This window comes from Plectropomus leopardus, chromosome 23 (genome assembly GCF_026936395.1).
Source record: "Plectropomus leopardus strain MGB_pleo_1.0 chromosome 23, ASM2693639v1, whole genome shotgun sequence".
Classification (NCBI taxonomy): Eukaryota; Metazoa; Chordata; class Actinopteri; order Perciformes; family Serranidae; genus Plectropomus; species Plectropomus leopardus.
This window is the reverse complement of record NC_142198.1, coordinates 22183337-22210726: the sequence shown is the minus strand read 5'-3', so window position 1 is coordinate 22210726 and position 27390 is coordinate 22183337. Positions and strand designations below refer to the sequence as shown.

The window sequence follows — 27390 nt, the reverse complement described above, 5'->3', positions numbered from 1 at the left end:
ACATGCTTATTATATAATATTTAATTTCTGCCAATACGTGCCCCTAAATCCTAATCACTGGACCCTTTACACTTTAGCTGCACACCCAAAGCTGTATATCAAAATATTAACACGGATTTTGTTTCACCCACTTTGTGGATTGTGATCATCGGACCCTTCAGGGGCCATTAGCAGTTTTAATCTTGTTTTCCTAAAAGCTAACTAAAGAAATGTTCTTGGCTAAATATTTTGCCCCTCTTGAGATTTCTGCCTCCAACAGAGAACCAAAATCTCAAACTTGGTAACAGAAAGTAAAATATAAGAAAATGATTCACACGGGGGAATTGTTTTTGTACTTTTAGTATACATAAGGTGCCAGAGTGAATTAAACAGCACTAAAATAGAGCTTGCTGATTAAAAAAAGTGCCAGTGGAGGATACCCCCCCCCCCAGCTAAGACTAATGTCCTAAAATTCTAGGAATGTCCTGGAATTCCTTAAATGTCCTGAAATCCTTGAAATATCCTAAAATCCTGGAAATGTCTTGCGATCTTAGAAAAGTCCTAAAATCCTAGAATTGTTTTTAAGTTGTATAAATGTCCTAAAATCTTTAAAACATCTTAAATCCTAAAAATTTTCTGAAATCCCAGAAATGTCCCAAAATCCCAGAAATGTCCTTACGTCTTAGAAACATGTATGTATAAAAATGCAAGCAAAGTAAGTCAAGTATCCGTGACATACACCATCTGGTGGACACTTTGTTTTTTAGACTTTTAGAGACGTAAGAGCTGTATATTCAGCTCTATAACTGTATATTTACAGAACATATTTGTATTAATGCAGGATTTGTATACTGAAAGGTAAAACTAACATTGTTATTAGGATTTTGTCCCATAGAGGTTCGTGTACATTTACTTTTTCACAAAAAGAGTTCATATTTTACACTCACATTTGTAAATTGTTATGTGGATGCACTTAATAAGAAAGTATATTTTCAGTATTTTACATCTTGTCTTTCTTGATTTTAGCTCTTGTTTTTGGATGATCGTGTTGCTTCGTCATTTTAAATCACTCGGGTCTGCTTTGGTGTTAGAAAGCCTCTAGGGTTTGTTGGCAGAGTTTTCACAGTCTTATTTCATTATTACTTCATCCAAACGGGGTGACAGAAGAGCCATCTGTCCTGAAGAGATGGGTCAGTGGAATTAATGAGCTGCCAGTAAATCCCTCAGTGTTTTCCCCCCATTTGATCAGACAAATATTAGATTTTATTCCAAATTTTCTGAATCCAAACTGGCCCGAGGAGGATCGCTGCCTGAATGTGAAAAAGAGAACTTATTAGACACAGCGGTCTTAACGACTACAAGAGAAAGTTTGAAAAACACATTTTCAGGCACTGTAATCTCTGGAGGTGCAGATTGATGACAAAGCCAAAAAAATACCTTGATATAGCACAGCACATACTTATTTAAAATTTCAAAGTTGAGTACATATAATATTGCTTTAATTTGCAAGAACACACCTTCGGAAACTGGAGCAGCATCACTTTTCTCTTGCTGTGTTTTGATGTGATTTCTTGACATGAAAAAAAATGCAATAAACAAATTGGAAAGACATGCTTAATGGACTACAAGGAATTAGTAGATTTTGGCAATGATTTTTAAAAGCTCGGTGAAAATTTCTCTAGAAAAAACGAGAAAAATGTTAGGAAAAGCTGTATGTTTAACTACCATAATTACATATTTAAAATTATGTTAAAGAATTTTAATATATTTTGTTTATTATTATTTTTTTATTTTCTTTTTCATTTTTTGTTTGTATTTTATTTATTTATTAATCTATTTCTTTCTTTAGTTTTTATTAATTTTCAGGTAATTTTTTGACCATTTCTTGATCATTTTTAGGTAGGTTTTTGGTTGGTTTTTTTTAAATAAAGAAATCAATTTGATCAAATTTCAAAGGGTTAAATGTTTCTCTGATTCTTCTGCAGAGAAATTCGGGGTCAAAACTGTCCTGATGTTTATTATTAATTCATTAAGAGAAAACATAAGAAGTTGCATGAGTTCTGAAAAAAACATGTTTTTTTTAAGTTTGTAGGTTTATTTCTGTGTATTTTTTTTATGTAAACAAGTGAAAGAACACACCCGTACATATCCTGCTCAATATCTCTCTTTCCAAAATATACTTTAGCAGAACAATCACACTGTAAACATAGACTGTAAATTTGACTGTTACTGGACGACTGATGAAATGGCATTTGTGCTATCGACGGTGGGAAATTTTCAGGTAATTTTCTTGCTAAACTCTGGATCATTTCTTGTTTTGTTGCTTTTTCCAATTAGGGGTTCCCATCATTTTTTTAACAAAATAAAGACAATTTGCCCAGATCTCAAAAGGTTAAATATATTAAATCCGAATGTATTTCCATCTTTGCTGAGCAATAAAAACCCGTCCCATAAAGACGCCAGTTGTACAGTTTGTAAAAATCCATCCCTGTGTAGTTGTCATGAATGTTGAAATTAGCTGTAGAAACCAAAACTGTTTTCTGTACCAGGCTGTAAAAACTGACTGTTTTGGAGCCAGCCTCTAGTGGACATTAGAGGAACTGCAGTTTTTGGCACTTGTGCATTGGTTTCATCTCTACGGTTGCAGCTTAGTCTGTCTGTAGGTTAATTTTGTTATTCTGCAGTTTACTGCACTGAGTACCACTCGGTTTTGGTACGAGCTAGCCAGCTAACATAAATATTTGAAAAACTTGAAAATTACCGTTATTACCGTTATTATTACTAATAACGGCGTCCTAACAGTGTCGCTGTGGAGACGTTGTATCCACACTTCAGTCTCATCACAGTGAGTGAGCTGCTCAAATTAGAGCCGTAAAGCAATTAACGATTTTTAACTGTTAGCACTGTTAATTGTGTCAGCACAGCTAGTGATGCTAACACGGTTAACAATGTTAAAAAAGTTTTGTGATCCCTCCCTTTTGTGTAAAAATGCGGCAGAGCAGCAGCGTGATCACACAAACCGTTGTCACAGTCTGAGATTGCTACGCAGTCGATTTCATTTCCAATGGGTGTCCACGCCGTGCTGTCTGTGACAACCAATCACATCTGTTAACAGAATGCATCACACCTAACAGCAGGGTCGACCACACCTCCTCACTAAGACAAAAGTCTCTGTCCCTTCCTGCTCAGAGTCGCTTTCCGAAATCACTCCTAAACTAACGACTCTTTACAAGAAGTTTTTCGGCCGAATTTGGACTGCTGCCGTCTAACTGGTTTAAAATAGTTTAAAATATCCTTGTGGACCGAATATTTGGTCAGAATACGAGGTGTGCAGGAAATGATGTGGACAGGAATTCGATCAAGACAAACACATGAAAACAGCTGAAGTAAATAGTTGAATAATGCGAGAAAGTTTATAATATTTTGCCTGTTAACCCTCTGAGACCCGCCGGTGAGCCCACTGACATTTCTGTCTTTAAGAGGCTAAAGTGACCCTTTTCCCAGCAGGCCCTTTTAGATATGTGAATGAAAATGAGTTATGGTACCCACGAGTCGCCCCTTTACAGACATGCCCGCTTTATGATAATTCAATACAGTTTAGGGCAAAAAACATGTGTAATGTGTTACCGTTGTATGTTTTATTTGAACATTTCTGCATACTGAGGTATGTAAATAGGATTGGAATTACATAAATCGGGTCTGACTGGAAAGAGGGACTCTTTGGATTCAATAAGCCCAATTTTGGTCATGTGTGACTATGTTAGTGACCATCCTAGAAATGCCCTGAAATTCTGGAAACGTCCTTAAATCCTAGAAATGTCCAAAAATCCTACAAAGCTCCTGAAATCTTAGAAACATCCTTAAATCTGAGAAATGTCTTCAGTCCTACAATGTCCTTAAATCATAGAAACATTCAAAAATCCAGGAAATGTCCGGAAATCATAGAAATATCCTGAAAATGCTCTGAAATCCCCCCAAAATCCTAAAGTCATAGAAACATCCTAAATCCTAGAAATGTGAAATTCTAGCAGTGTCTTAAATCCTAATGTCCTAAAATCCTGGAAACGTCCTAAAATCTACAACTGTCCTTAAGTCCTAGAAACATCTTAAAATTGTAGAAACGTCCTAAAACCCCTTAAAGGTCCTGAAATCCTACAAATAACCCAAAATACCTGAAATGTCCCAAAAGCCAAGAAACATCCTTAAAATCCTAGAAGTTTCCTTCAATCTTAGAAATGTCTTAAAATTTGGAAAATGTCCAAAATTTTTTGAAATGTCTTAAAATCTTAGATATGTCCGAAAATCCCACAAAGGTGCCAAAATCCAAGAAACATCCTAAAATTCCTGACATCTGCGTCGCTGCCCGGCCTCTAATTACAGACTCATGACTGAGTGAGACACCGAAGACCTGCCGTCTCTGCGTAAAGATCCCCTTCACCGGCCCAAAAAAGACAAAATCTCTGTCTGTGTGGGTCTCAGAGGGTTAAATCAGACTAAGTCAGTGTTGCGGCTTCGTCGTGTGCACTGACCATCACCACAGGACCGCCGCTCGCCGACAAACACACGTGTTATTGAAGAAAGTGACAGAAAATCAGCCGTCATCATTAGACTGTAAATCTCTCGTAATCCAGCATTAGTTTGTTTCTATCAAGAAAATAAAATAAAAAAGTCCATATTTTCTGACAGCAAAGCTTGCAGAAAGAGTAGAAAAAGTAGAAAATAGCCGGAAAAAAAAATGGTCCCAGTAACTCCGCCCCTCGTGTTCCTGCCGGGAGGTGCTGTTTTTCAAACCAAACGCTCTTTTAAAAAACAGCAGTCCTCTTTGTTCAGGACTTTTTTGGGAGACATTTGATATAAAAATAAACTTCTTTTAAATATAAAAGAATATACGATGGAAATTTATCGTAGAAACTGAGAGTACGGAGGCGACAGGCGCGCCTCGCTCCTTCCACGGCGCTGAGGTCTCTCTGTTGTAATAAGGCACGTACTGCTGTATCCTTCCGCCGGAGTCCACTGTCGCAGCAGAGAAAACAGTCCCGGGTCCTCGTCAGATGGGCTGAAGGGTCGACAGTTTCACCGCCTGGACGTAGAAAAAGAGAACGTGTCATAAATTCAGAAAAACAATAACAAAAGAGAAAGACAGAAAGTTTGAGTTTTGCTAAAATGTGAGATTTCCCCAAAAAAGTCTGGTGAGTGAATCCGCCACCGACACCAGGTCACGTGACACGACAGGACAAGAGAAAGGCTGAGGAGAGAGTTTGATCACGAACCTGCGGAGGAATTATTTCTGTCGAAATTCAGACAAAAAATCAGACACATTAGAATATTTTCGACCACTTTGCAGTTATTTCAAACATTTGCTGAAAACGCTGCAGCTACCAGCGAAACTGTGACCCATGTTTTTGGGTTTGCTTCCTTTTTTATTTTCTTTTTCTGTTTCTATTTTCTTTTTATTTTTAAATATAATTTATTACTTTTTAATTTAATTTATTTACTTATTTTTATTTATTTATTTTTTTAATCATTTATATTTATTTGATTTCTTGTTGTAAAATGTTTAAAAAATAAAAGGATTGCATATTTTTCTGTTGGTGTGGAGGTTACAGGTAAGAAAAAAGTCTAAAAACTTTTATGCATAATAATTATTATGACATAATTTACATAATGTATTTATTTGATTTTTTTTAATTTAATTTATTTACTTATTTTTATTTATTTATTTTTTTAATCATTTATATTTATTTGATTTCTTGTTGTAAAATGTTTAAAAAATAAAAGGATTGCATATTTTTCTGTTGGTGTGGAGGTTACAGGTAAGAAAAAAGTCTAAAAACTTTTATGCATAATAATTATTATGACATAATTTACATAATGTATTTATTTGATTAAAAAGGGTTCAAACAGATTTTCAATCTCCAGGATTTTGAGGCAAATTTTAAAGACTACACATTCTCTAAAACAGCCATTAATACTCTTCATTGGTTGTTTTTTATTACCATCATAGCTTTTTCAAATATATATTATTTTTAAAAAATAATGACTTCAGAACAGGATGAGAATGAATACTGAAGTATACTTTAGGGACTGTTTGTTATTTATGAGAGGGGCAGGAGTGGTGCAGAGGGGGGGGCATGTCAAATCATTTTTAAGCCCTGGGGAGGGACTTATGTTTTTTATTTTGGCTCTGCAAACCGGCAAAAGCATGTTTTCTTTTAAAAAACTTTTTTTTTCTTGGTGTTTTTTTTTGTGATTTTTGTTCCTTTGCAAGTTTGGTTAATTTTAAGAAAAAAAATATACAAAAGGCAAGTATTATTTTTAAAAAAAATCAGTGAAAATCACTGAATCTTTTATTATATATATGAGTGATATAATATCGCTTCCTTGAGGTCATTTTCTTTTTTTGTTTTTATCTAACATAAATAATAAATATACATTTTTAAGGTCATTTTTTGTCACCTCTTATTCATGTTTTTCAATTTTTGGGACACTTTTTTTTCGTACGTCGATTCAGGTGTTACAGGGTCTCAGCTATTATGTCGAAAAACAATGGTCACAATAATTTTGATCAATATTCACACATCATTTAACATGATAACTTGCTGATTTTGGAAACCACACATTTATTTTAACTTAAATATATTTTAAATGATAAACAAATAACTAAAAGTTGATTAAGTTAAATGATTTATTGTATATAAACAGTGCAGGAGGAGAGGGACAGTCCCCACGCTGCTGTCAGAGGAGCCGTGGATTGAGATTATCCTGAGCAGCATGCACGAGTTTAAATTAAAATATTAAATATTTAAATTTGCAGTAATTTTCTGGCGTCATTGCATCGATCACCACCACCATCGGTCCAGTGCAGCGCTGCTGGAGCAGAAGCAGGCGGCTCATGCAGGCGGACAGCAGAGGGAGCTGCTGCACACACAGCGCAACAATTAAAAAATCAAATAAAAAGAGAGGAGCTTAAAATAAACAATGACAGCAGATCAGCAGCTCGGATTATTCAAAATAAAAAAGGAGAATTATTTAAATTGAGTGTTTTGCGTCAGTTCTCTACTCACTCTGGTCAGCAGTGTTGGAATGCGGCCCTATCTCAACAACAGACTAGACTGCAGGAGGGGAGAAAAGGTCAAAGGGTTAGAGTGTCAGCGGGAAGGTATCCACTCTGTGGGCATTACGCCCCGAGTTTGGACTGAAGGCAGATCTGATGAGTTTTTTATCCCCGCGGATAAACCTGACGGTGCCCGATCTGTCCCGCCCGCCCGATCGCGGCCGCACGACTGCCAGCCGATACGAGCAGGAGGCTGCAGACTCCTTGGTGTTTTTCCGTTAATAAACTCGGAGGAACCTGTTCACTGTGACGAGCCCAAACGTCAAAGGAGGTTTCTATTTTAATAAAGTTTTATAGAGAATAAAAAAACAACCACATATACAAAAACAAACAAAGCCTAAATATGCAGCGAAGAGTGTAACTGACTGAACGCGTGTTTCCCGAGACGACAACGTTACGATTCACGACATCACCAGAGTGCGTGTGTGTGTGTGTGTGTGTGTGTGTGTGTGTGTGTGTGTGTGTGTGTGTGTGTGTGTGTGTGTGTACCTTCTGCCTGCTGGTCATCCAGCTGCGGATGGAGGGGACGAGGACGGAGCCGAGCAGAATCTGAGCCGGGTGATAGATGAGCAGAGGGACTGAGATCAGAGAGAGATGCTCGAAACCCTCAAACACGATCTTCAACATGGGGACACCTGAGGACAGAGACAGACCGAGAGACAGACAGAGACAGACAGACAGACAGAGAGACAGACAGAGAGACAGAGAGAGAGAGACAGACAGAGAGACAGACAGAGAGAGACGGAGACAGAGACAGACAGACAGAGAGACAGACAGAGAGACAGAGAGAGAGAGACAGACAGAGAGACAGACAGAGAGAGAGACAGACAGAGACAGAGAGACAGACAGAGACACAGACAGAGACAGAGACAGACAGAAAGAGACAGACAGAGAGACAGACAGAGACAGAGACAGACAGAGACAGAGACAGACAGAGAGAGACGGAGAGACAGACAGACAAAGGGACAGACGGAGACAGACAGACAGAGGGACAGACAGAGACAGACAGAGATAGACAGAGAGACAGAGACGGAGAGAGACAGACAGAGACGGAGACAGAGACAGACAGAGAGACAGAGGAGGAGAAAAATTAAAATGTTTTCCATCACTTCAGAGTCTCTGAGATTTTCAGCCAAACAAAAACATTTCACTCTAATTAACGTAAATCAATGAAACATTCGTGTTTATAAAGAAAATCGTACAGAGACGAGAGACAACGTCCACCAATGCTGCCTCAAGTGACATCACATAAGGCAGTTTATCATGGCGACAATGTTTTTTACCTTTTTTAAAACAAATACAGCAACTTACGCTACTCTCAGACACCTGAAAACACACTTTACCTGTGTGTGTGTGTGTGTGTGTGTGTGTGTGTGTGTGTGTGTGTGTGTGTGTGTACTGACCCAGAGTGAGAGACTTGTGTGTGGAGCAGAACATGATGGCGACCGTGTCTGCGGGGCTGAACCCTGAGCCCGACCTGCAGACACAAACAAGAAGTTAAGGGCTGTGACCTCTGACCTTTGACTTGTTATCAGCTGCCTGCTGCTGCGCAGCTGCCTGCTGCTGCGCAGCTGCCTTCTTTACTTCCAGAATTTAACGCCAATACTCTATGCTCATTTATGAAGCTGTGCATTGGAAACAACACGGTCCTGCAAACATCAAACACTAAAATAACTTCTGTCATCACAGAAAGTTTGTCAGAGCACTTATTTTGAAACAGGAAAGGTTGAGTAAAACATATTTGTATTTCCTCACGTCTGAGATAAAGACACTGAAACTGTGTTAAAGGTGGTACAGAGTCAAAATGATTATCAAAAGACCATTTTTTGGTCTATTTTTGCTAAAAGATTGGCAAGACTCCGTATCTCTAGATGTGCCGCAGCCAAGCAGCAGCCGCGCTGCTCCCAAAGGCAGCGATTTTATTTTTTTTTTACTTTATTTTTCTGGAAAGAGTTTTATAGTACAGAACATCAATTAAGACGGACAATTCAATTTCCCCTTCAGATTTTTCTTTTTTTAATTAACTTTAAGAACTTCTTACAATTTGGGAGAGATCACGTGTTTAAGGTCATCTGTCCAATACCTCCACAAAATCTACACTGTGGCTGTTTTAAACTGTTAATATCGGCACCAAAATAAACTGCAGGAGGTTTTGCACTGACAGCGTAATTCGGCGCAGGAGGAGGAGGAGACTCACCTGGTAGAAAAGGCGAATGTGAGCAGCATGAAGCTGAGCTGGATGGAGAAAACTGCAAAACAGAGGAAAACAGTCACTTTGATGTGAAAAATTAAGCTAACGTCAAAGAAATCGATACTTGCAGTTCCTCTAATGGCCACTAGAGGCTCCAAGAGAGTCAATCCCCACAACGCTCAACTTTACAGAGGAAATAAACACGTTTCAGTCTGTTTCAAAAACCATTTTGGTCTCTTTTGTGGTTAATTTCAACATTCACGAGGGGGCGTATTTCATTTTTAAATAATTCACTGTTTTTATTTCATTAAGGGAACAGTTACGCGTGTTTGTTTGCACTGACTGATGAGGACGACCAGCAGCAGGCTGGTGGGGTCCAGCTCGATGTTGGGGTTACTGAAGGTGTCGCAGAAGGTGGTGTAGATGATCATGAGCAGGACGGCGCTGCTGACGGCGCCGAACGGAAGCTTTCGCCGCTCCAGATAGTCCCTGAGGAAACTACGGCACACCTGCACGCCGAAAACAAACACAACACACTCACTGAACGTCTGATTTATTCTGCCTGGTTTTTACTGACTTTTCTTTCTGTTCGGCGTCTCTGAGTTTGTGAAAAGCGCTCCAAAAATAACATGTATTATTACTATTATTAACGTTAAAAGATATGTTTAACCCTTTGTGCGTCAAACACGGCGGTTTCGTACCTGGCCGAGGATGAGAGGAACCACCACGGTCATGAAGAGCTGAGAGAAGATGGAGGAGAAGGGAACGGAGGAGGACGAGCCGAGCTGGAGGAGATTAAACACAACAGTCGCCTCACTTTATTTACATTTATTTAAATATCTGACCAAATCTGTAAATAACTGCTAAAACTGTGGCAACAGATTTTTTTTTGGCCGCTTAAAAACAAATTGCAAACACAACATTGACACAATCACCAATTTTCACTCTCTTTTAGCTCTGATTTTGGTCTCTGCCAACTGGAGACCACAGACATAACAAATACTGACAGATTTAACCGATTTGTAATATTTTAGGGTTCATACACATTTTTACCAATATATTATTATATAATACATTGGTAAATATATATATATATCAGAATAATTATTACCGATCTTTTAAAAATGTTGGTATTTTTTTCATATTGGCGATTTTTAAAGGAAAACTTGCCTTTGTGAGTCTGGAGGCATTTTTTTTTTCTTTTCTTTTTTTAAAAATGGCCTTTTTTATTTAAAAGTTTTTGGTGATTTTAATTTGGGGTTTTTTTTGTAATTTTTTGTTCATTTGTAAAGAAGAAAAATGGCTTTTTATTTTGGGTACTTTTTAGAGAAAATATTTTGGCAACTTTTGAAGAAAAATTATGGCGATTTTATGGCCAATAAGCAACTTAACGAGAAATGGCCAGAAACTGAGCAAGACATTAAACTACTAAAAATGCAAATAATAATAATAATAATAATAATAATAATAATAATAATAATAATAAAATACAATAAATAAAAGCAAAAACTAAAAAAATAAAAAAAAAAAAAAAAAGAAAATGATAATAAAATCATAACATCTATAAATGTAGTTTCCGGACATTTTTCACTAATTATTTTTTTTTTAATAATATCGAATAATTACTCCTTTATTTTTTTATTTTTTATTTTGCAATTTATGCGACATTTCTTGCTGCGTTGCTCATGGTTTTCAAAAGAAAATCCAACAATTTTCTGAGCTTTCAGAGTTTTAAAGGCGTCCGAACGCAGCACAAGAAAACGGATGTCGATCCAGGTGTTTAAAGGTTAAACTAACCGCCTCACGCTTCACGTTTACCGTACAGACACGAGAGTCGATCTTCTCCTCTGACTCTCAGTGAAAAGGTGAATAAGGTGAACAGAAAGTGTGTGAAAAGTGAGCAGGTGTGACTCACAAACAGCAGCAGCAGCGCCGGAGTCACGATGATTCCCTGCAGGACACAAAGACACGATTACAGCTCGCAGCGAGGACTCGTTACTGCGCCGCACGCTCACACAAAACTCATCACATCTTACCAGGAAGCTGCCGAACGCCGAGTTAAAGATGGCAGCGGCCTGGAAACACACACTCAGAGTCAGTCACCATGACAACACACGCTTATTACTGTACAGTATCACACCATTTGTCAAAAAGTGGCGGATAATGACCTGCTAATGTGTGTGTGTGTGTGTGTGTGTGTGTGTGTGTGTGTGTTACCTCGTTGCCTCCGACAGCCTTGGTGAGAATAACAGCCGAAGAGACCGGAGGGGGCATGCAGCTCACCGTCTGTAACCTAGGCAACCACCGCGACCGGATGAAGAGGAGGATGGAAAAGAAAGAGAAGTTTTGTCAATGTCTTTTATTTTATTTTTTGTGATTTTTTATTTATTCAACATAAAGACAAGACAAAAAAAAAATCACCAATTTTTTTCTTAAATAAATGCCAAACAACATTTTTTTTAAACCTTACTTATTCTACATAAAGACTTTTTTTTCTAAATAAATGTCCATAAAAATAATAAAACTTTTTTATTTATTCATCATACACAAAAACACAAATTTCTTTCTTAAATAAATGCCAAAAAATAAGAAAAAAGAATACCTCATTTTTTAAATCACCATAAAAATGTAAAAAGAAAAAAAAGAAGCTAGTTTTTCTTAAAAAATAGCCAAAGAATTTTACAGAAAAAAGCCAAAATCTTAATAAAAAAATTACTAAAATGTTTTTAACACACAACGCGGAGGAGACAAATTCACATACTAATCAAACTTTTAATCAAACCATTACTAAGAATGCACTCATTAATTTGGTTTTAACACCAAATATTTATTAGAAGACGGACCAGAGAAAAAATATTTAACCATTTTTCAGGTCATTTCTCACTCTGTTTTTTTATTTCTTATTTTTTTATTATTTCTAAAAGGTTTTTTGACAAATTTTGAGGTGATTTTTTTGCACTTTGTCAAATGTGTCGCCACACCGGGCTGCTACTTTCACTGTGAGTATTTCATGTCCAAAAAAAAAATCCTGCCCTCTTTGTAAAAGTGTCTTGACTGTGGCGTCTCACACTCAAACTGGACCTCACACACACACACACACACACACACACACACACACACACACACACACACACACACACAGCTCGGCCTGCAGCAGCAGTGAATGTGGCTCTTTGTGTCCGAACAGAACTCACCCTTCAGGTACCAGCAGGCGAGACGGAAATAAAGGACGGCATTCACACACACACACACACACACACACACACGCACACGCACACGCACACACACACACACACACGCACGCACGCACACACACAGGTCCTACCCTCTGAGCAGCCATTGGTCGATGGCGGTGAGCGCGAGCACTCGGAGCAGCAGCCAGATGACCAGCGGGAAGAAGATGAGCGTGAACGACTGGACGAAGAGGTGCAGGCGGACGTGAAGCAGCGCGCTCGTCAGCTCCTGCAGACACACGAGGAAACTTTATTACCGACATCCATCAGCTGCATCCGTCGCTGTTTTAAATAAAGTTTGCGCAGAGAGAGGAGGGCGGTTTGTTTCTCACCTCTGTTTTCAGCGAAAGGCCGCTGTTGAAGAAAATGAGCGAGACGGCGACGTAGGCGACGGTGATCTCCGGCTTTAATGGACCTGAGAGAGAAAAAACGACCATTTACCACTGAGAGACTTGCACAAACACAACTCCAAATAAATAAATTAAAAATAAATTAAATATTCAAAATAAAGTATGTAAATATGCTGAGCATGTAAGTGTATAAAAATATAAGAGTAAAGAGTGTAAAACATGTAAAACTGTGCCTTCTGCTACCATGTAATGTATTAAATCAGCATGTAATTTGAATAAAATAAAGATATAAATATATAAATATAATGATGAGGTTTGAAAGGAGAATCTTAAAAGGTTCAGTTATTTACAAGCAAAGACGGCAAAAAGTTATTAGTGAAATTAGTGAAAGTTATTAGTGAAATATTATACAGAAAAATAAAAATATTTATCTTTTTATCACTCTGTGTTGATTAATGTATTTATAACAAGACAGCAGCAACAAAGATCATATATTTCTTAACCCTTTGAAACCTATGAATAAGTTTTCATAGGAAATGGCCCGAGATTAGTAAGAAATTAAAAAGACATTACAAAAAAAACTGGAAAATAGAAAAAAAAATAAAAAGTAAAGTAAAAAAAAAACAACATACAAATTAAAAATAAACCTCAAGGATGCTTTCTTTATTAAAAATAATTATTTGTAACATAATTTTAAATATAGAATTAAGAAAATTATAAATATATTTTTATGCATATTTTCTCTCATTGTTTTGTCCTTTTCTTTCTTTCTTTTTTTTCATTTTGTGGAATTTTCTTGCTCTTTTTTATGTTATATTTTTCCTGTTGTTTTTTTTTTTTTTTAAATCAAACCAATGTAAGATTTCAGAGGTTAAAATGCTTGTGAAAACTGATGGCAGCTCAGGCGTTAATGGGTTAATGCGTCTGACAGTAGCAGCAGCAGCAGCAGTTTATCTAATCTGCAGGATAAGATGTGAAGCGTGACTGAGCTCATATCTGCTGTTTCTCACACATTTATGAGTCCACTTATCTCTCAGGGTAAAGACTCTGGTATCAACGCTGTTTTTTTTTTTAAGTGAAATCACCAATAAACGAGAGATAAGATCTTTTTTTTTTAAATCAGAAACTTTTTACTCAACAAACTGACCAAAACTCGGAAATGGGATATAGAGGCTGTTTCCGGTGAGTCACACCTGACAAGATCAGCTGATGAGTGTAAACACGAGTCAATAAAACAACATAATGTCAGGATATAGGATAGTGTCATCGTGCACGCGCACGCGGGAGCGGAGGGTGGGTGAGGGGGGCGTGTTCGCGTGTGTTGACATTACTGCTGAATGCAACGTGTCACTGCAGCGCCAGGTGAGGAGGGGGAGAAAACACACACACACACACACACACACACACACACACACACACACACACACGGGCCACTGTGAAGGGGGATCCTGACACAAAAACTACACTCCCTTTAGAAAATTACGAAATTACAATTAAACTTCGTTTTAAACAAACATATCGTGTTATATATAATGGACTTATGGTAAAGCTAATAAACAATAATGCGAACTTAAATTCGGCACACATCACGAATAGCTCTAATGAGGTTTTTCGATCATGAATGACAAAAACCAAACTCCATTTTCTATATTTTCAATTTCATTCCCTTTAAACAAATATGCCGATTATTTATACCACGAATAAATAGATTTCAATAATCAACAAGATCCGGACTTTAATTCGGCTTACATTATGTACAGCTCCAAAATATGGTCTATGGTTCATGGGAAAAAACAATGCTCCCTTTAGAAAAATCGCAAAATCTAAATTTATCTTCATTTTAAACAAATGTACCCAATAATTAAATAACCAATTTAAATTTTAACATAATCACCGAGAGCCGAATTTTAATTCGGGGGACATAATGTACAGCACCGATAGATATATATATATATTTTGTCGTGTAAATAAAAAACTAAACTTTGTCTGAAATATCGCTAAATTTAAATAACCATCTTGTTTAATAAATATACCCATTAAGTGTACTATTTATTTATATCTTAACATGGCCAATGAAATCCTAATTTTAATTCGGTGTTCATCACGCACAGCTCCAACACGTTTTTTTTCTGTCGTGTGCATGGAAAACAAAACTCCATTTAGAAAATCAATAACTGTAGAGAAACCTCGCTTTTCAACAACAAAACACATCGATTATCCCGCCAATTTGTAGTTAAACACGATCAACACGATTCTGACTTTATCTCGGCGTCCATTACGAGCACCAAGTAAAACAAAATTACACAGAAATTAAACATTTTTCTTGCACTTTCTTGTCATTCTCACAGCTTCTTCACCGACGAAATCAGCAAAAAATAGTTCAAATAAGTGTAAAAGTTGCTAGTTTGTTAAAAATTAAACCTGAGCTGGTTCACTACTTCCAAAGCCGATTTTTAAAGTGACTTGTAAGGGTTAATTTAAGGTGAAAAGTTTTTCTCTGCGACATCATGTGTGACCACAAGCGAACTGTAAAGTTAAAAACGGGAAACTCTCCACAAGTCCGGCACGAATTATCCCTAACTGCCACCACCAAAACCAACACAGCCATCCTCCTGTTAGTTGGTATAACGCGGTTTTTGGTGTTTGTCAGACGGTTTAACTCACGTGAACATTTTTGGGGAACTTCAGTGGAGGTTCAGACCGGGACTCACCTCCTCTGACACCGACGCTGGGCTCCAGTTTGGCCGATAAGATGACCAGCACGATCCCGATGATGAACCATTCCTTCCGGAGCCTCGCCAGGAGGCCCATGTTTCAGCCCCGGGCTTCCCCGGATCACCCCGCCGGCCCGCCGTCCCTCCAGACGGATCCGAGTTTCACAAACTCCGCAGCTGATCTCTGGAGCTTTTTTCTGCCACAAAACACAAGCAGAAACCTGCGCACACACTTCCGGACACGTGGGCCACAAAAAGGCCGTAAACACTGAAACAGAGGCGCATTAGATTCTCAAATTACCGTAATACAGGTAGAAGCATAAATAGTTTTTTTTCAGCAAACACAGTAATTTAAAGACACACAAAATGTTCCCAAAATATGTTTAAATATAAATAATGAAAACATTTTTTAAAGTGTAAGTTTAGCCACATTCAACACATGTAATGAAAACTAAATAATTATATATATTTTTGACTTAATAATGTAAACAAACTTCAAATAACACAGTTTGGTAAAACACTTGACATAAATTAACATTTTTATCATTTTATCATTTAGACAATCATAAAAATTATTTATTTATTAGGTATTAACTGAATCAAAATAGGGCTGTTACTGAATTAATAAAAAAACGACAAAAACAAAATTAGAATTGATAAATTAGCAATTTTAACCTATGTAATGATAACTTAATAATGCTACATATTTTTAACTTAATGATGTAAGAAAAACACTTAAAACATATGAACAGGTGGGTAAAATAATTGAAATAGATTAACGCTATTTTTGAGTCAAATCAAATAATTTTTTGCCAACATTTGTGGCAAAATAAAGTTAAAAAACAAAAAGTTTACACCATTCAGATAATCGAAGTAATAGCAAGGCTGTAAAGACTGAAGGAGAGGCGCAGCAGAATTATAAATTACCGTATTACAGCTAAAAGAAACATACTGTAAATAAATAAATAAGGTATTACATCACAAACACAGATAATGTAAAAACACAGTATGTTTCAAACACAAACCATGTACATCATTCATACTGAATGTTAAAAAAAACAATAAAAACAAAAATAAAGGGAGAATTGATCATTTTTAAATTTGTAATGCTGACAAAAAATGGCATATTTTTAACTTAATGTTAATTAACTTTTCGAAAGGAAACAGTTTGGTAAAATGCTTGACATATATGAACATTTTTAAAAGATGATGAATTAAACAAATCAAAGAAATTGACATACACACACACACACTCACACACACACACACACATATAATGAGGTAAATGCAGGTTTACATGCCTGTTGTGTATTTATTCTGTCATTAATTTGACTGAAGAGGGAAAAGGATGTCATCGTGTAACAAACATACAGTAAAAGAGATAAACTGAATCGATCAAACAGCTGTGAATGTTTGGTGGATTTACAGTGAAAAGCCGTGAGTCGGAGGCGTGTTTGCAGCCGTGCTGAGACTTCTGGTCTCTTTCCAGGTCAACAGTCTCTGCAGGGCGCTCAGCGAGGACGACTGAAGCTCAGCGCTGTGACTCCTGACGAGGCAGTGAGCGCGAGCGCTGCCCACCAACACCTGACAGCAAGAAAATTATCAATAAATCATCTTTAATATACTGATGTCAGCGTCTGTACGTTGGATCAGAACTGCAGAAAAAACTCCACATAGGAAAAAAAAAAAAAAAATAGAGATAGCATTTAAGAAAAAGGAAGTGACCATCTGAGTAAGAAATGTCCCCCAAACTGCAAGAAATTAGGAAAAGGTGATTTTAAAAAAGGGGAGAGCATTATTCAAAAATGATCAAAAACTATGGAAAATATGTAGAGAAAAATATATTTATAACCTCTATAATTATTTGTTTAAAACATACATGTATATATATATGTATATATATATATATATATATATATATATATATATATATATATATATATATATACATTTTACTGATTTTTTTTTCTGCTATTTTCTTGTTTGTTTTACTTTTATTTATTTATTTATTTATTTATTTTCAGGTAATTTACTGGTTACTTTTTTTTTTTTACAATTTCTTGCTACTTTTTGGGCCATTTTTTGTTAAGTTGCTCACTTCCTTTATGTATCATTGTTTTATTATTATTATTATTATTATTATTATTATTGTTGTTGTTGTTGTTGTTGTTATTATTTTGAGATAAACTGATTGGACCAAAAACAGCCATACAAGCATGACATTTTTAAGAAAAGAGTACCTGAGCTTTCTGCAGCAGAGCCAGATCTTCCACCTCACAGGCCTCTTCGTATCCCTGCAGGAAACACTCGCACGCTCGCTCATACTGACGCTGCAGACACACAGAGTTCGGTGAAAATAAACTCCTAAACAAACATATTCTGAAACAACAGGACGTAACCTGTGGTTCAAAACTTAAAAATTTTAATAAAATCAACTAATTTCAATAACATGCTTAACCCTTTAGGTCCCACTTTAATATCACACAAATACTAAATTAGCTTTTTAAAATACAGCTCTAAAAATATTATACATTAATATTATTTTATACTTTCATTGGGTTTATTATTTTAACCATGATCAGTCCTAATCAGAAAAATCAAAAAATCGTATTTGTTTTTAGAATTTTAACCCTTTAAATGCCAGCCTCTGTGTGTGTGTGTGTGTGTGTGTGTGTGTGTGTGTGTGTGTGTGTGTGTGTGTGTGTGTGTGATACCATTGTATAGTAGATATTGCCCAGACAGAGGAAGGCGTCCACCAGGTTGTGTTGCAGCCCTTCACTGCGGGAGATGTCGGCCAATTTCTCCAGAAACCGGAGTGTGTCTTGTATGTTTCCCTCACTGTTTTACACACACACACACACACACACACACACACACACACACACACACACACACACACACACACACACACACACACACACACACACACACACACACACACACACACACACAGGATGCACTGTAAGTTCGACTACATGTTCTATTTTTGTAAGTGAAAAACCAAACTCACGACCAGCATGATCTAAACTTTAATTCGGCGTACATCACATACAGCTCCAACAGTTTGTTTTCTAAGGTTATGTGAAAAAAACGAATACCACCAATGTGCAGCTGAACAGTCGATAAGATTCAGACTTCATGTTGGCGTGCATCATGTACATAAATACGTAAACGTACAAATATTTGTACTGACACATGACAGAGTTAGATTTATGGAGGTTAAAACGTCTGCAAACACACCTGTAAATAACCAGAAACACAAAGTAAACAAACGTTTTGCATTGAGCTGGAGGATATTCACTGTGTGTGTGTGTGTGTGTGTGTGTGTGTGTGTGTACCTGTATATAGACCTGGCCATAGCCTTGTAGGACTTGCCGAGCCCGTCTGCATCCCGCAGTGTGCCAAAAATCTGCATGCAAGTGTTGAAGTACTGGACACACACACACCGCTCATTAAAAGGGGAAGAAAGCGGCCAAAAAATTAGCAAGAAATTTACAGAAATTACAAGAAAATTACCTGAAAATAAACAACAAAAAAAGAAAAGTAAGAAACAAAACAAACTAACAAAGAAATGAAAATGACTTCAAGAAAGTGCTAAAAAAATTGGGAAAAAAAGATTTATTTTTTGTAGAATTACTAAATATTTAATGATTGGACTAATAAATGAAGTTTTCTGGACATTTTTCCTAGTTTTTTGATCATATCACACACTTCCTTTATTCAATATTTTCTAAAATGAATCAAATCAATTTTCTCTCACACACACACACACACACACACACACACACCTTTTTGGCGGTTTGGTGGTCTCCTGCGCTCTGATAGGTCAGTCCGAGTCGATATGATGCCTCGCCTTCGATCTGTTTGTCCTCAGCTGAAACATCGACGCAGCTTTCAGGCTCTATTTTATTACACACATCTAGTTTTGTCCCTGCTGGCCACCATAAATCTATGGTGGCCTTGAGGGTCATTTTCCAAAAGAAAACATTTCCTAAATTTTTTTCGAGTTTTGTTTTTTATGATTTTTTTTTTCAAATGTTATAGTGTTTTGGGAAATGTATGTTTTTTGAAAATGTTATTTTGTCAAAGTAAAAAGTTCAAAAAAGTGTCAAAGTTTTTTGGAAAATGTTTTTTTCATTTTCTAAAATGTCGTTTTGTCGTATGAAATGCTATTTTCTAAAAATGTTGAAGAGTTTTACGAAATGTTGTTACGTTTTGACCCTCAAGGCCACCGTAAAAATTACATCTACATTAAAATATCAGAGTGTTTTCTGAGCTGTTGTCGTGTTTTTGGAAATGTTGTGTTTTCTGAAAACATAAATCAGATTCACTAAAACAACAATCAGAGCAGTGAAAAGTAAAACTCTGTGTGTGTGTTTGCACTGTGTGTGTTTTATGTGCGTTCGGTGTGTGTGGACTCACACTCGGTCGCGATGCTGTGGCCCCTGTGGAGCAGCGTCAGGGCCTCGCTGTGGTCGGCGGCGTCCAGCGGAGGGTCCGCCAGCCGGCTGTAGATCCTCCACAGAGCTTTACGCGCTCGCAGCCTCAGAGGCAGACCGGCCGAGTCCAGCCAGCCGCCGTCGTCCGCCTGCTTCATGCAGAGCTCGGCCTGCTGCCGCGCCGCCGCCAGCTCACCTGCAGCACCGTTAACCCTTTAACCTCCTCAATTCCTACATTTTATTCCTTCATTTTTTATTACTTTAGGGCTACAATAACAAGAATCAATGTTTGTTTTTTTCATAGTCCATAATTTTTAAAGTAGTATTACCAGCACTAATATTATTTACAAGCATATTTACAATTACAGGAATTTATAAATGCCAAAAAAATCATACTGATCTCATTTTTCTCTCCAGATGTATAATGGACTGAGATTTAAGATTAAGTGTTAACAACAGTGAATATTCATCCTTTTTTATTTCATGAAAAAATTTAAATATTAAATACTTCTTTTACCATAAACGCAGAACAATGAATAATCAGAAGTTCATTTATATTTTAGCAAATAGTCAGTTTTAGTTTTATGGTTCCAGCTTCACTAACTTTACCACAGGAGGCCAAATCGACCGTTTGGTAGAGCGTGTCTTTAAAAACATTATTTGGCCCTTATGAGATTTTAATATTTTGTATTAAGTTACAGAAACCAGCCCACTGGCCCTTTGAAACCTGAGAAAATTGATTTTTTTCCCCCAGAAGCATGGGGAAAACCTTACAAGACCAAAAAATTGCAAAGAAATTAGAAAAAAAGAAAAATATTACCAGAAAAAAAGCAAAAAAACGAACAAATGACCTAGAAGCACCCATCACCCATCTTTATGTGTGTGTGTGTGTGTGCGTGTGTGTGTGTGTGGTCACCTAGCTGCAGGTACAGCTCGGCCATGCACGCTCGCGCCTCGGTGGCCGGTCTGGAGCTGCCTCCTCGCTCTCGGTCTGCACAGCTGTGATAGAAATGCAAACTGAGCCAAAGATCCTCTGCAGACGAGAAGTAACGACCCAGAAAGAGACGCTGATCACACACCTTCGACCAGGAGGCTGCACGCACACGCACACACACACACACACACACACACACACACACACACACACAATCAGAACAAATGTTGTAGCATTTTTTCTTACCAAAGTAAATACCGTCTTTGGGCAAAAATGGGTTAATACGTGTATGTTACGACAGAGTTTTAGGGCCACAATGAGGAAAAAACTCAATGAGACTTTGAGAATAAAATCGTAACATTATGAGAAAAAAAGTTTCCGTTTTATGAGTATTAACAGGTGAGAGCAGAGGCGGTCTCCATGACAACCACCGTCCCGGGTGTCGTGCTGTGCTACACACAGTTAACATGTGACCTTTTGACCTGTGCTCTTCACTGATATATAGTTTATTTCCGTAAAATAATATTCCCTTTCTTGTAAAAATATTACTTTTTTCTTGTAAAATTGTGACTTTTATTCTCGTAATATTACGACTTCATTCCCATAAAATTATATTTTTTTTCTCATAAAATTACAACTTTTTTCTCTTAAAATTATGACTCTATTCTCATAATATTCAGCTTTATTTTCATGAAATTACAAGATTTTTCTTGTAAAATAAAAAAAAATTCTTATGTCTTTTTTTCATAATATTCTGACTTTTATCTTGTAAAACTACGACTTCAATCTTATAATATTGAGACTTTATTCTTATAATATTATGACTTTATTCTCAAAATCTAAAAATGTTTTTCCTTTCACGTGGCTCTGATCCTCCTTCATAGTACGCTGATGTTATTTTGTATTAATACAAACTGAAGTGAATTTTATTTCGTGTACCGGTGCTCTCAGCCTGCTCGGCCCGGCTCAGGTGGACTCTCATGGTCTCCAGTTTGTCCCACTGGTCTTCGAGCGGCGTCTGAAGCCTGAGAGCTGAACCCGGTTCAGCCGCCGCCCTCCGATCCTGATCAGAGCGCAGCAGAGAGAAGAGCTCCGAAAACGACCTGACAATAAATCAATTAACTGATGCGTCTCTAAAATAATGAAGAAATAAATATGTGAATAAATGTATATAAATATGCATGCAACATAAATTAATCTTCAAATTGTACATATATATAAATAAAATTTCAAGAATAATATCTGTTTACACACAAAAACTTGAATTTAATTTTCAAAATTCCATAAAGGTAGTCCTTTGAAAAATGTCTTGTGAATATTTATTTATCTATTTATTTATTAACATTTATTTTTGTTGCCTCATGTACATGTGAGGGTGTATTTGGCAGCCTGTGTACCTGTGATAGCCTTGTTGCAGCAGCTCCACACAGACGTTCTGCTTTGGACTGTTTCTGAACCTGCAGAGAGATGAGAGACGAAGACGAGCCAACGTTTACAGGAGGACAGAGGGAGGACGGAGGGAGGACGAAGGGAGGACAAAGGGAGGACAAAGGGAGGACGGAGGGAGGACGGAGGGAGGACGGAGGGAGGACGGAGGGAGGACAAAGGGAGGATGGAGGGAGGACGGAGGGAGGACGAAGGGAGGACGGAGGGGTCAGGATGAAAGCAGAGTTCAGTAAACAAAAAGCAACACAAACGTGACATCTTAGAGGAGAATAAAAACAATAAACAGTAAATAACTGGAGGAATAAATCTGACTTCAGCGTTTCAGAATCCATCAGACGAACTCACAGAGAGATTTCTGCCTCGGGGAGAATCTGAGCCGATTTATCTGACAGCGATCCAACGTGGAGAGAGTCATTCCTCTGCCTCACGCTGCGGAAAACACCACCGAAATACAGCTTATTTATCAACACAAAAAAAAAGGGTCAGTGGAGGATCCCCCACACCCCCAACAGAGGTCCTAACTAGGACACTTATGTCCTAAAATCCCACAAATGACCCGAAATCCCAGAAACATCCAAAAATCCGAAAAATCTTAAATCTGAAAAATGTCCTAAGATCCTGGAAACATCCCACAATCCTAGAAATTAAAACCTAGAAACACCCTTAAATCCTGGAAATGTTATAAAATCAAAGAAATGTGCTGAAATTCTAGAAATGTCATGAAATGTCCTAAAATCCAATAAAAAACAGAGAAACGTCCCAAAATCAGAGAAACATCCTAAAATCCTGGAAGTCCTAGAAACATCCTAAAATCTCAGAAATATCCTGAAATCATAAAAAACATCCTTAAATATCAGAAACGTCCTAAAATTAGAGAAACATCATTAAGTCCCAGAAACATCCGAAAAATGTCCTAAAATCCCATTAATGTCCAAAAGTCCTAGATATGTCCTAAAATCCCATTAATGTCCAAAAGTCTGAGAAATGTCCCAAAATCCCATTAATGTCCTAAAATCCCATTAATGTCCAAAAGTCCTAGATATGTCCTAAAATCCCATTAATGTCCAAAAGTCCTAGATATGTCCTAAAATCCCATTAATGTCCAAAAGTCTAAGATATGTCCTAAAATCCCATTAATGTCCAAAAGTCCAAGATATGTCCTAAAATCCCATTAATGTCCAAAAGTCTGAGAAATGTCCCAAAATCCCATTAATGTCCCAAAATCCCATTAATGTCCAAAAGTCCTAGATATGTCCTAAAATCCCATTAATGTCCAAAAGTCCTAGATATGTCCTAAAATCCCATTAATGTCCAAAAGTCCTAGATATGTCCTAAAATCCCATTAATGTCCAAAAGTCCAAGATATGTCCTAAAATCCCATTAATGTCCAAAAGTCCTAAAAACGTCCTAAAATTCAAGAAACATCCAATAATCTGAAAAATGTCCTAAGAGCCCAGAAATGTCCTAAAATTCTAGACGTATTAAAATCTTAGAAATATCCCCAAATCCTTGTAACGTCCAGGAAATGTCCTAAAATCCTAGAAATGTCCAAAAAGTTTTAAAATGTGCTGTAATCTGCTGTTTCTGTGGCCCCTGGCCTCCTGTCATTTTGCAAAAGTGGCCCCCAAACAAAGAAAGTTTAGTATTAGCAGCTTTAAACGTTCACTTTAGTGACTGAAACACCGGGCCACGTGTCTTTTTCTGTCCCTTGTGTCTTTTTTTGGTTGACCTTTATTCAGTTTACACTGCGGTCACCTGTACTGCTGAGTTTTCCTCCGTTTGTTGCCGCTGGTTGTGATTTCCGGTAAAAACGCTCCGGTGAGCCGCTGAGTCACCGCTGCTTTCATCCTCACCGTCTGTCAACGAATAAAAACAAATGAACAGAAATAATAACCAAACAAAAACACTGTAGATATGTTATATTTATCTAATCCTCTAACTACTCAGCGACACTTAAACTAGTACAACGAGCGAACCGTCGTGACTGTCATTAAAAACGTTATTTCATCATTTATTTTCTTAAAAACACGCATTTAGCCAACAGGTGACACGACAGAGCAGCTGCTGAATTAAAAGGTTAAAAAATACATATGAATACAGAGATAATAACAGAAATATCGACTTACTTTAAACAAACTTGTTTTCAGAGATTTCACCGCAGCGGCAGTTACGTCGTCACCATGACAACAGGAACAGGCCGCATTCCAACACTGACATCCCGCTGACTGCTCACAGCGGCCTGGTTCCATTCAGAGATAACGACAGGTTATTTTACAGCATTAAAGCCTCATTAATTTGTGCTTTAAAAAAGAGTTGCACATTGGTGGAAATGTATTAATTAATTTTTATTTAATTATATTTTTTTAACATTATTTTTGGGCATGTATTAACATGTATTAATGAATTTATATATGTATTATTAATTTTTATTTTATTGTAATTTTTAAGATTAATTTTTCACATGTATTAATTCATTTTTTTTTATTGGATTTTTTTAAGATTATTTTTTGGCATGTATTAATTAATTTTTATTCTATTGTAATTATTTTAAGATTATTTTTGGCATGTATTAATTCATTTTTATTTTATTTTAATTTTTAAGATTATTTTTTGGCATGTATTAATTAATTTTAAAATGTTACAAAAACAAACATTAAAATATACAGTATACAGTATATATAAAGTCAAACTAATAGAATAACAATAAGCATTAAGTAAGCAAAAAGTAAATAAAAAAAAAATATATATATATTTTTAAAAAAGGGCCTATAGTAGAAATTACATATGTGCATGAAAAATAAATAAGATTTCCTGTATACAAATCAGTATTCTGCACAAACACACATTTTCCTCCAGATGTTGAGGATCTCACCACAGCTGGGGTGGAAACTTGGCTCTGTGTGTGTGTGTGTGCGTGTGTGTGTGTGCGCGTGTGTGTGTGTGTGTGTGTGTGTTTGGTCTGTGGTGGTGAATGTGAATTATTTTCTTCAAAGAGTCGCAGAGTTTCTAATAAAGTTTCATGTTGGTGGAAACACGGCGGCTGCTTCCTGTCTGTTTCTGGGTTTGATTTGCAGAAACTCTCGTTTGTTCTTCTCCCTCTAACGAGCTTTAAGTGCAATTTGTCCGTTAACCAGCAGCTTCTGAAGAATGAAGAGAAAATTAAACATTTATTTTTGCTTCCTCTGGTAGAGACTAATAAGATAAATGCAGTACACATATCTGGATGTCATCATAAAGTCGTGTGAGTTTCTGTGAGTCTGTTTTCATCTCAGCAGTAAACTCAGGAAAGAGTATAATTAAAAAATCGAATTTATTTGTAACTAGAGATCCAGAGGTTCCTTTCTTTTTTTCCCCATTAAAATGTAGTAATAATTTTTTTCTTTGGACTTTTTTGGTGATTTTAAATACATTTTGAAGATCATTTTTTGTTAAAAAAATAAATAAATAAAATTGTATTTTTGTGGTTGGTGAGAATTATGATCATAACGGCAGCAATACATTATAAAATGCAATGTACCAATAATAAAGGCGAAAACTGCAGGCATGTGTGTGTGTGTGTGTGTGTGTGTGTGTGTGTGTGTGTGTGTTTATCTGCCTGCATGGTTCAAGTCACGTAGAGCCTTCATCTGTTTATCTCTGTTTACTGTAACAAACAAACCGAACTTCCGTCAGTCTGAGAGGAGGTCAAAAGTCGAGCAGCTTCTATCTCCATATAGATAGATAGATCGATAAATAGATAAATAGATAGATAGATATGTTAAATGTTTATGTTTTGTACTCATCTTATCAATGTTTTCAAAGTGACGTAGGGTTGAGGGGATTGTGGAAGGTGTTGCATCGAGGCCATCGACCAAAAAAACGACAAAACCAGTTGTGTTTTAGGGAGTCATAGCTGTTTTTCCCTAAGTATTTAAAGTCACCAAATATGGGTGTTTTGTAGCAACCTGTCGCTGTCTTTCTTAGACACCAGACATGGTGTTTTGTTGTGACCTGTCACTAGTTTTACAGCTGATGTTTAGGGGCCAAACATTGATGTTTTGTAGCAACCTGTCAACGTTTTTCTAGCATGCTTTTAAGGCCCCAAATGTAGGTGTAGCTGTCGCTGTTTTTCTAGTGTTTTTTTCGGCACCAGACAAGGAGTTTTATAGCGAGTTGTGTATTTTTTTTCCTCAGCTTTTAGGCAGCAACTTGTCAATGCATCCTTTTAGGCAGTACAGGTTACAGGTTATTTGGCACCAAATGTACGTGTTTTGTATCAACAAGTCTGTTTTTCCAGAAACCAAACGTGGGTCTTTGGTAGCAACCTATCACTTTTTCTCTAGTGGTTTTTAGGCACCAGACATGGGGTTTTGTAGTGACCTGTCACTGTTTTTCCAGCATCTTTTTATGCTCCAGAAATTTGTATTTTTGTTGCGACCAACTATTGTTTTTCCAGTGATTTTAGGCACCAAACGTGACTGTTTCATAGCAACCTGTCAATGTTTTCTTGTAGTGTTTTTGGCACCAAAATGTAGGTGTTTTGTAGCAACACATTTGTTTTTTCCAGCAGCTTTTTAGACACCAAACAGGGTTTTGTAGTGACCTGTCTCTAACTTTTTAGCGTTTTTTTCACAAAAAAAATCACAAAAATAGGTAGACTAAAATAGGTACACTAAAATAAAGTACAAATACCTAAAATTTGAGTGAATGCATGTCACTGAGAGATACTTATACCTCTGACGTCAGAGCAGTAATCATGTCACAAAACAAAATAATAAGATTTCAGCTTTTTTTAAGAGTCTACTCGGCGGCAGTTCTCCAAAGTCGCAGAGTGAACAAAGTCCATGTGCGAATATGTCGCAGTTAAAAAGAATAAAGAAAATGGTTTCAGTAAACTCTGACAGAGAGCGGGACTGTGTGGTTTAATAAACTGAGTCTGGAGTCGGCCGTCAGCGGCGTTCAAACGCTCCAGTAAAGTCAAATTTGTTGTTTAAATGCAGTAATACGTTTT

At 36.8% G+C, this 27390-nt stretch overlaps 2 protein-coding genes across 5 annotated transcripts; both read right to left on the bottom strand.

Annotated features, from left to right (window-relative positions):
- Window positions 1-1461: 1461 nt before the first annotated feature.
- slc10a7 (solute carrier family 10 member 7) lies at window positions 1462-15816 on the bottom strand. Of its 4 annotated transcripts, XR_015775626.1 has the most exons (14): window positions 15579-15816; window positions 12850-12932; window positions 12610-12746; window positions 11502-11577; window positions 11321-11359; window positions 11200-11235; window positions 9986-10069; window positions 9628-9793; window positions 9291-9342; window positions 8497-8570; window positions 7583-7728; window positions 7044-7091; window positions 5250-6894; window positions 1462-5059 (listed from the first exon to the last, which is right to left on the bottom strand). XR_015775626.1 is itself a non-coding variant. In XM_088073192.1 (13 exons), exons 1-12 carry the CDS (start codon window positions 15676-15678, stop codon window positions 7071-7073), a joined length of 1014 nt encoding a protein of 337 aa, XP_087929318.1. In that variant the 5' UTR covers window positions 15679-15816; the 3' UTR covers window positions 1462-5059; window positions 7044-7070. The 4 variants fall into 4 exon arrangements, 3 of the variants coding, with proteins under 3 accessions (XP_087929318.1, XP_087929319.1, XP_087929317.1); XM_088073192.1 differs by lacking the exon at window positions 5250-6894; XM_088073193.1 differs by lacking the exon at window positions 7044-7091 and having other exon boundaries at window positions 5250-5266.
- Window positions 15817-15957: 141 nt separating this feature from the next.
- On the bottom strand, window positions 15958-24613 carry ttc29 (tetratricopeptide repeat domain 29). The gene is made up of 12 exons (XM_088073187.1): window positions 24527-24613; window positions 24156-24256; window positions 22746-22829; window positions 22352-22411; window positions 21894-22057; window positions 20937-21113; window positions 20004-20216; window positions 19370-19455; window positions 18920-19011; window positions 18296-18419; window positions 17822-17911; window positions 15958-17165 (listed from the first exon to the last, which is right to left on the bottom strand). Exons 2-12 carry the CDS (start codon window positions 24245-24247, stop codon window positions 17004-17006), a joined length of 1344 nt encoding a protein of 447 aa, XP_087929313.1. The 5' UTR covers window positions 24248-24256; window positions 24527-24613; the 3' UTR covers window positions 15958-17003.
- Between the last annotated feature and the right edge of the window lie 2777 nt (window positions 24614-27390).

Coding starts and splice junctions, on each gene's coding strand:
- slc10a7 (XM_088073191.1), bottom strand. CDS start 15,678: ATGGGCCTCCTGGCGAGGCTCCGGAAGGAATGGTTCATCATCGGGATC. Junction 12,747..12,849: donor GCCTTTCGCTGAAAACAGAG/GTGAGAAACAAA, acceptor GTGTGTCTGCAG/GAGCTGACGAGCGCGCTGCT. Junction 11,578..12,609: donor GACCAATGGCTGCTCAGAGG/GTAGGACCTGTG, acceptor GTGGTTGCCTAG/GTTACAGACGGTGAGCTGCA.
- ttc29 (XM_088073187.1), bottom strand. CDS start 24,247: ATGAAAGCAGCGGTGACTCAGCGGCTCACCGGAGCGTTTTTACCGGAA. Junction 22,830..24,155: donor AGGAAAACTCAGCAGTACAG/GTGACCGCAGTG, acceptor TGTTTTCCGCAG/CGTGAGGCAGAGGAATGACT. Junction 21,114..21,893: donor CGAGCAGGCTGAGAGCACCG/GTACACGAAATA, acceptor GTGTGCGTGCAG/CCTCCTGGTCGAAGGTGTGT.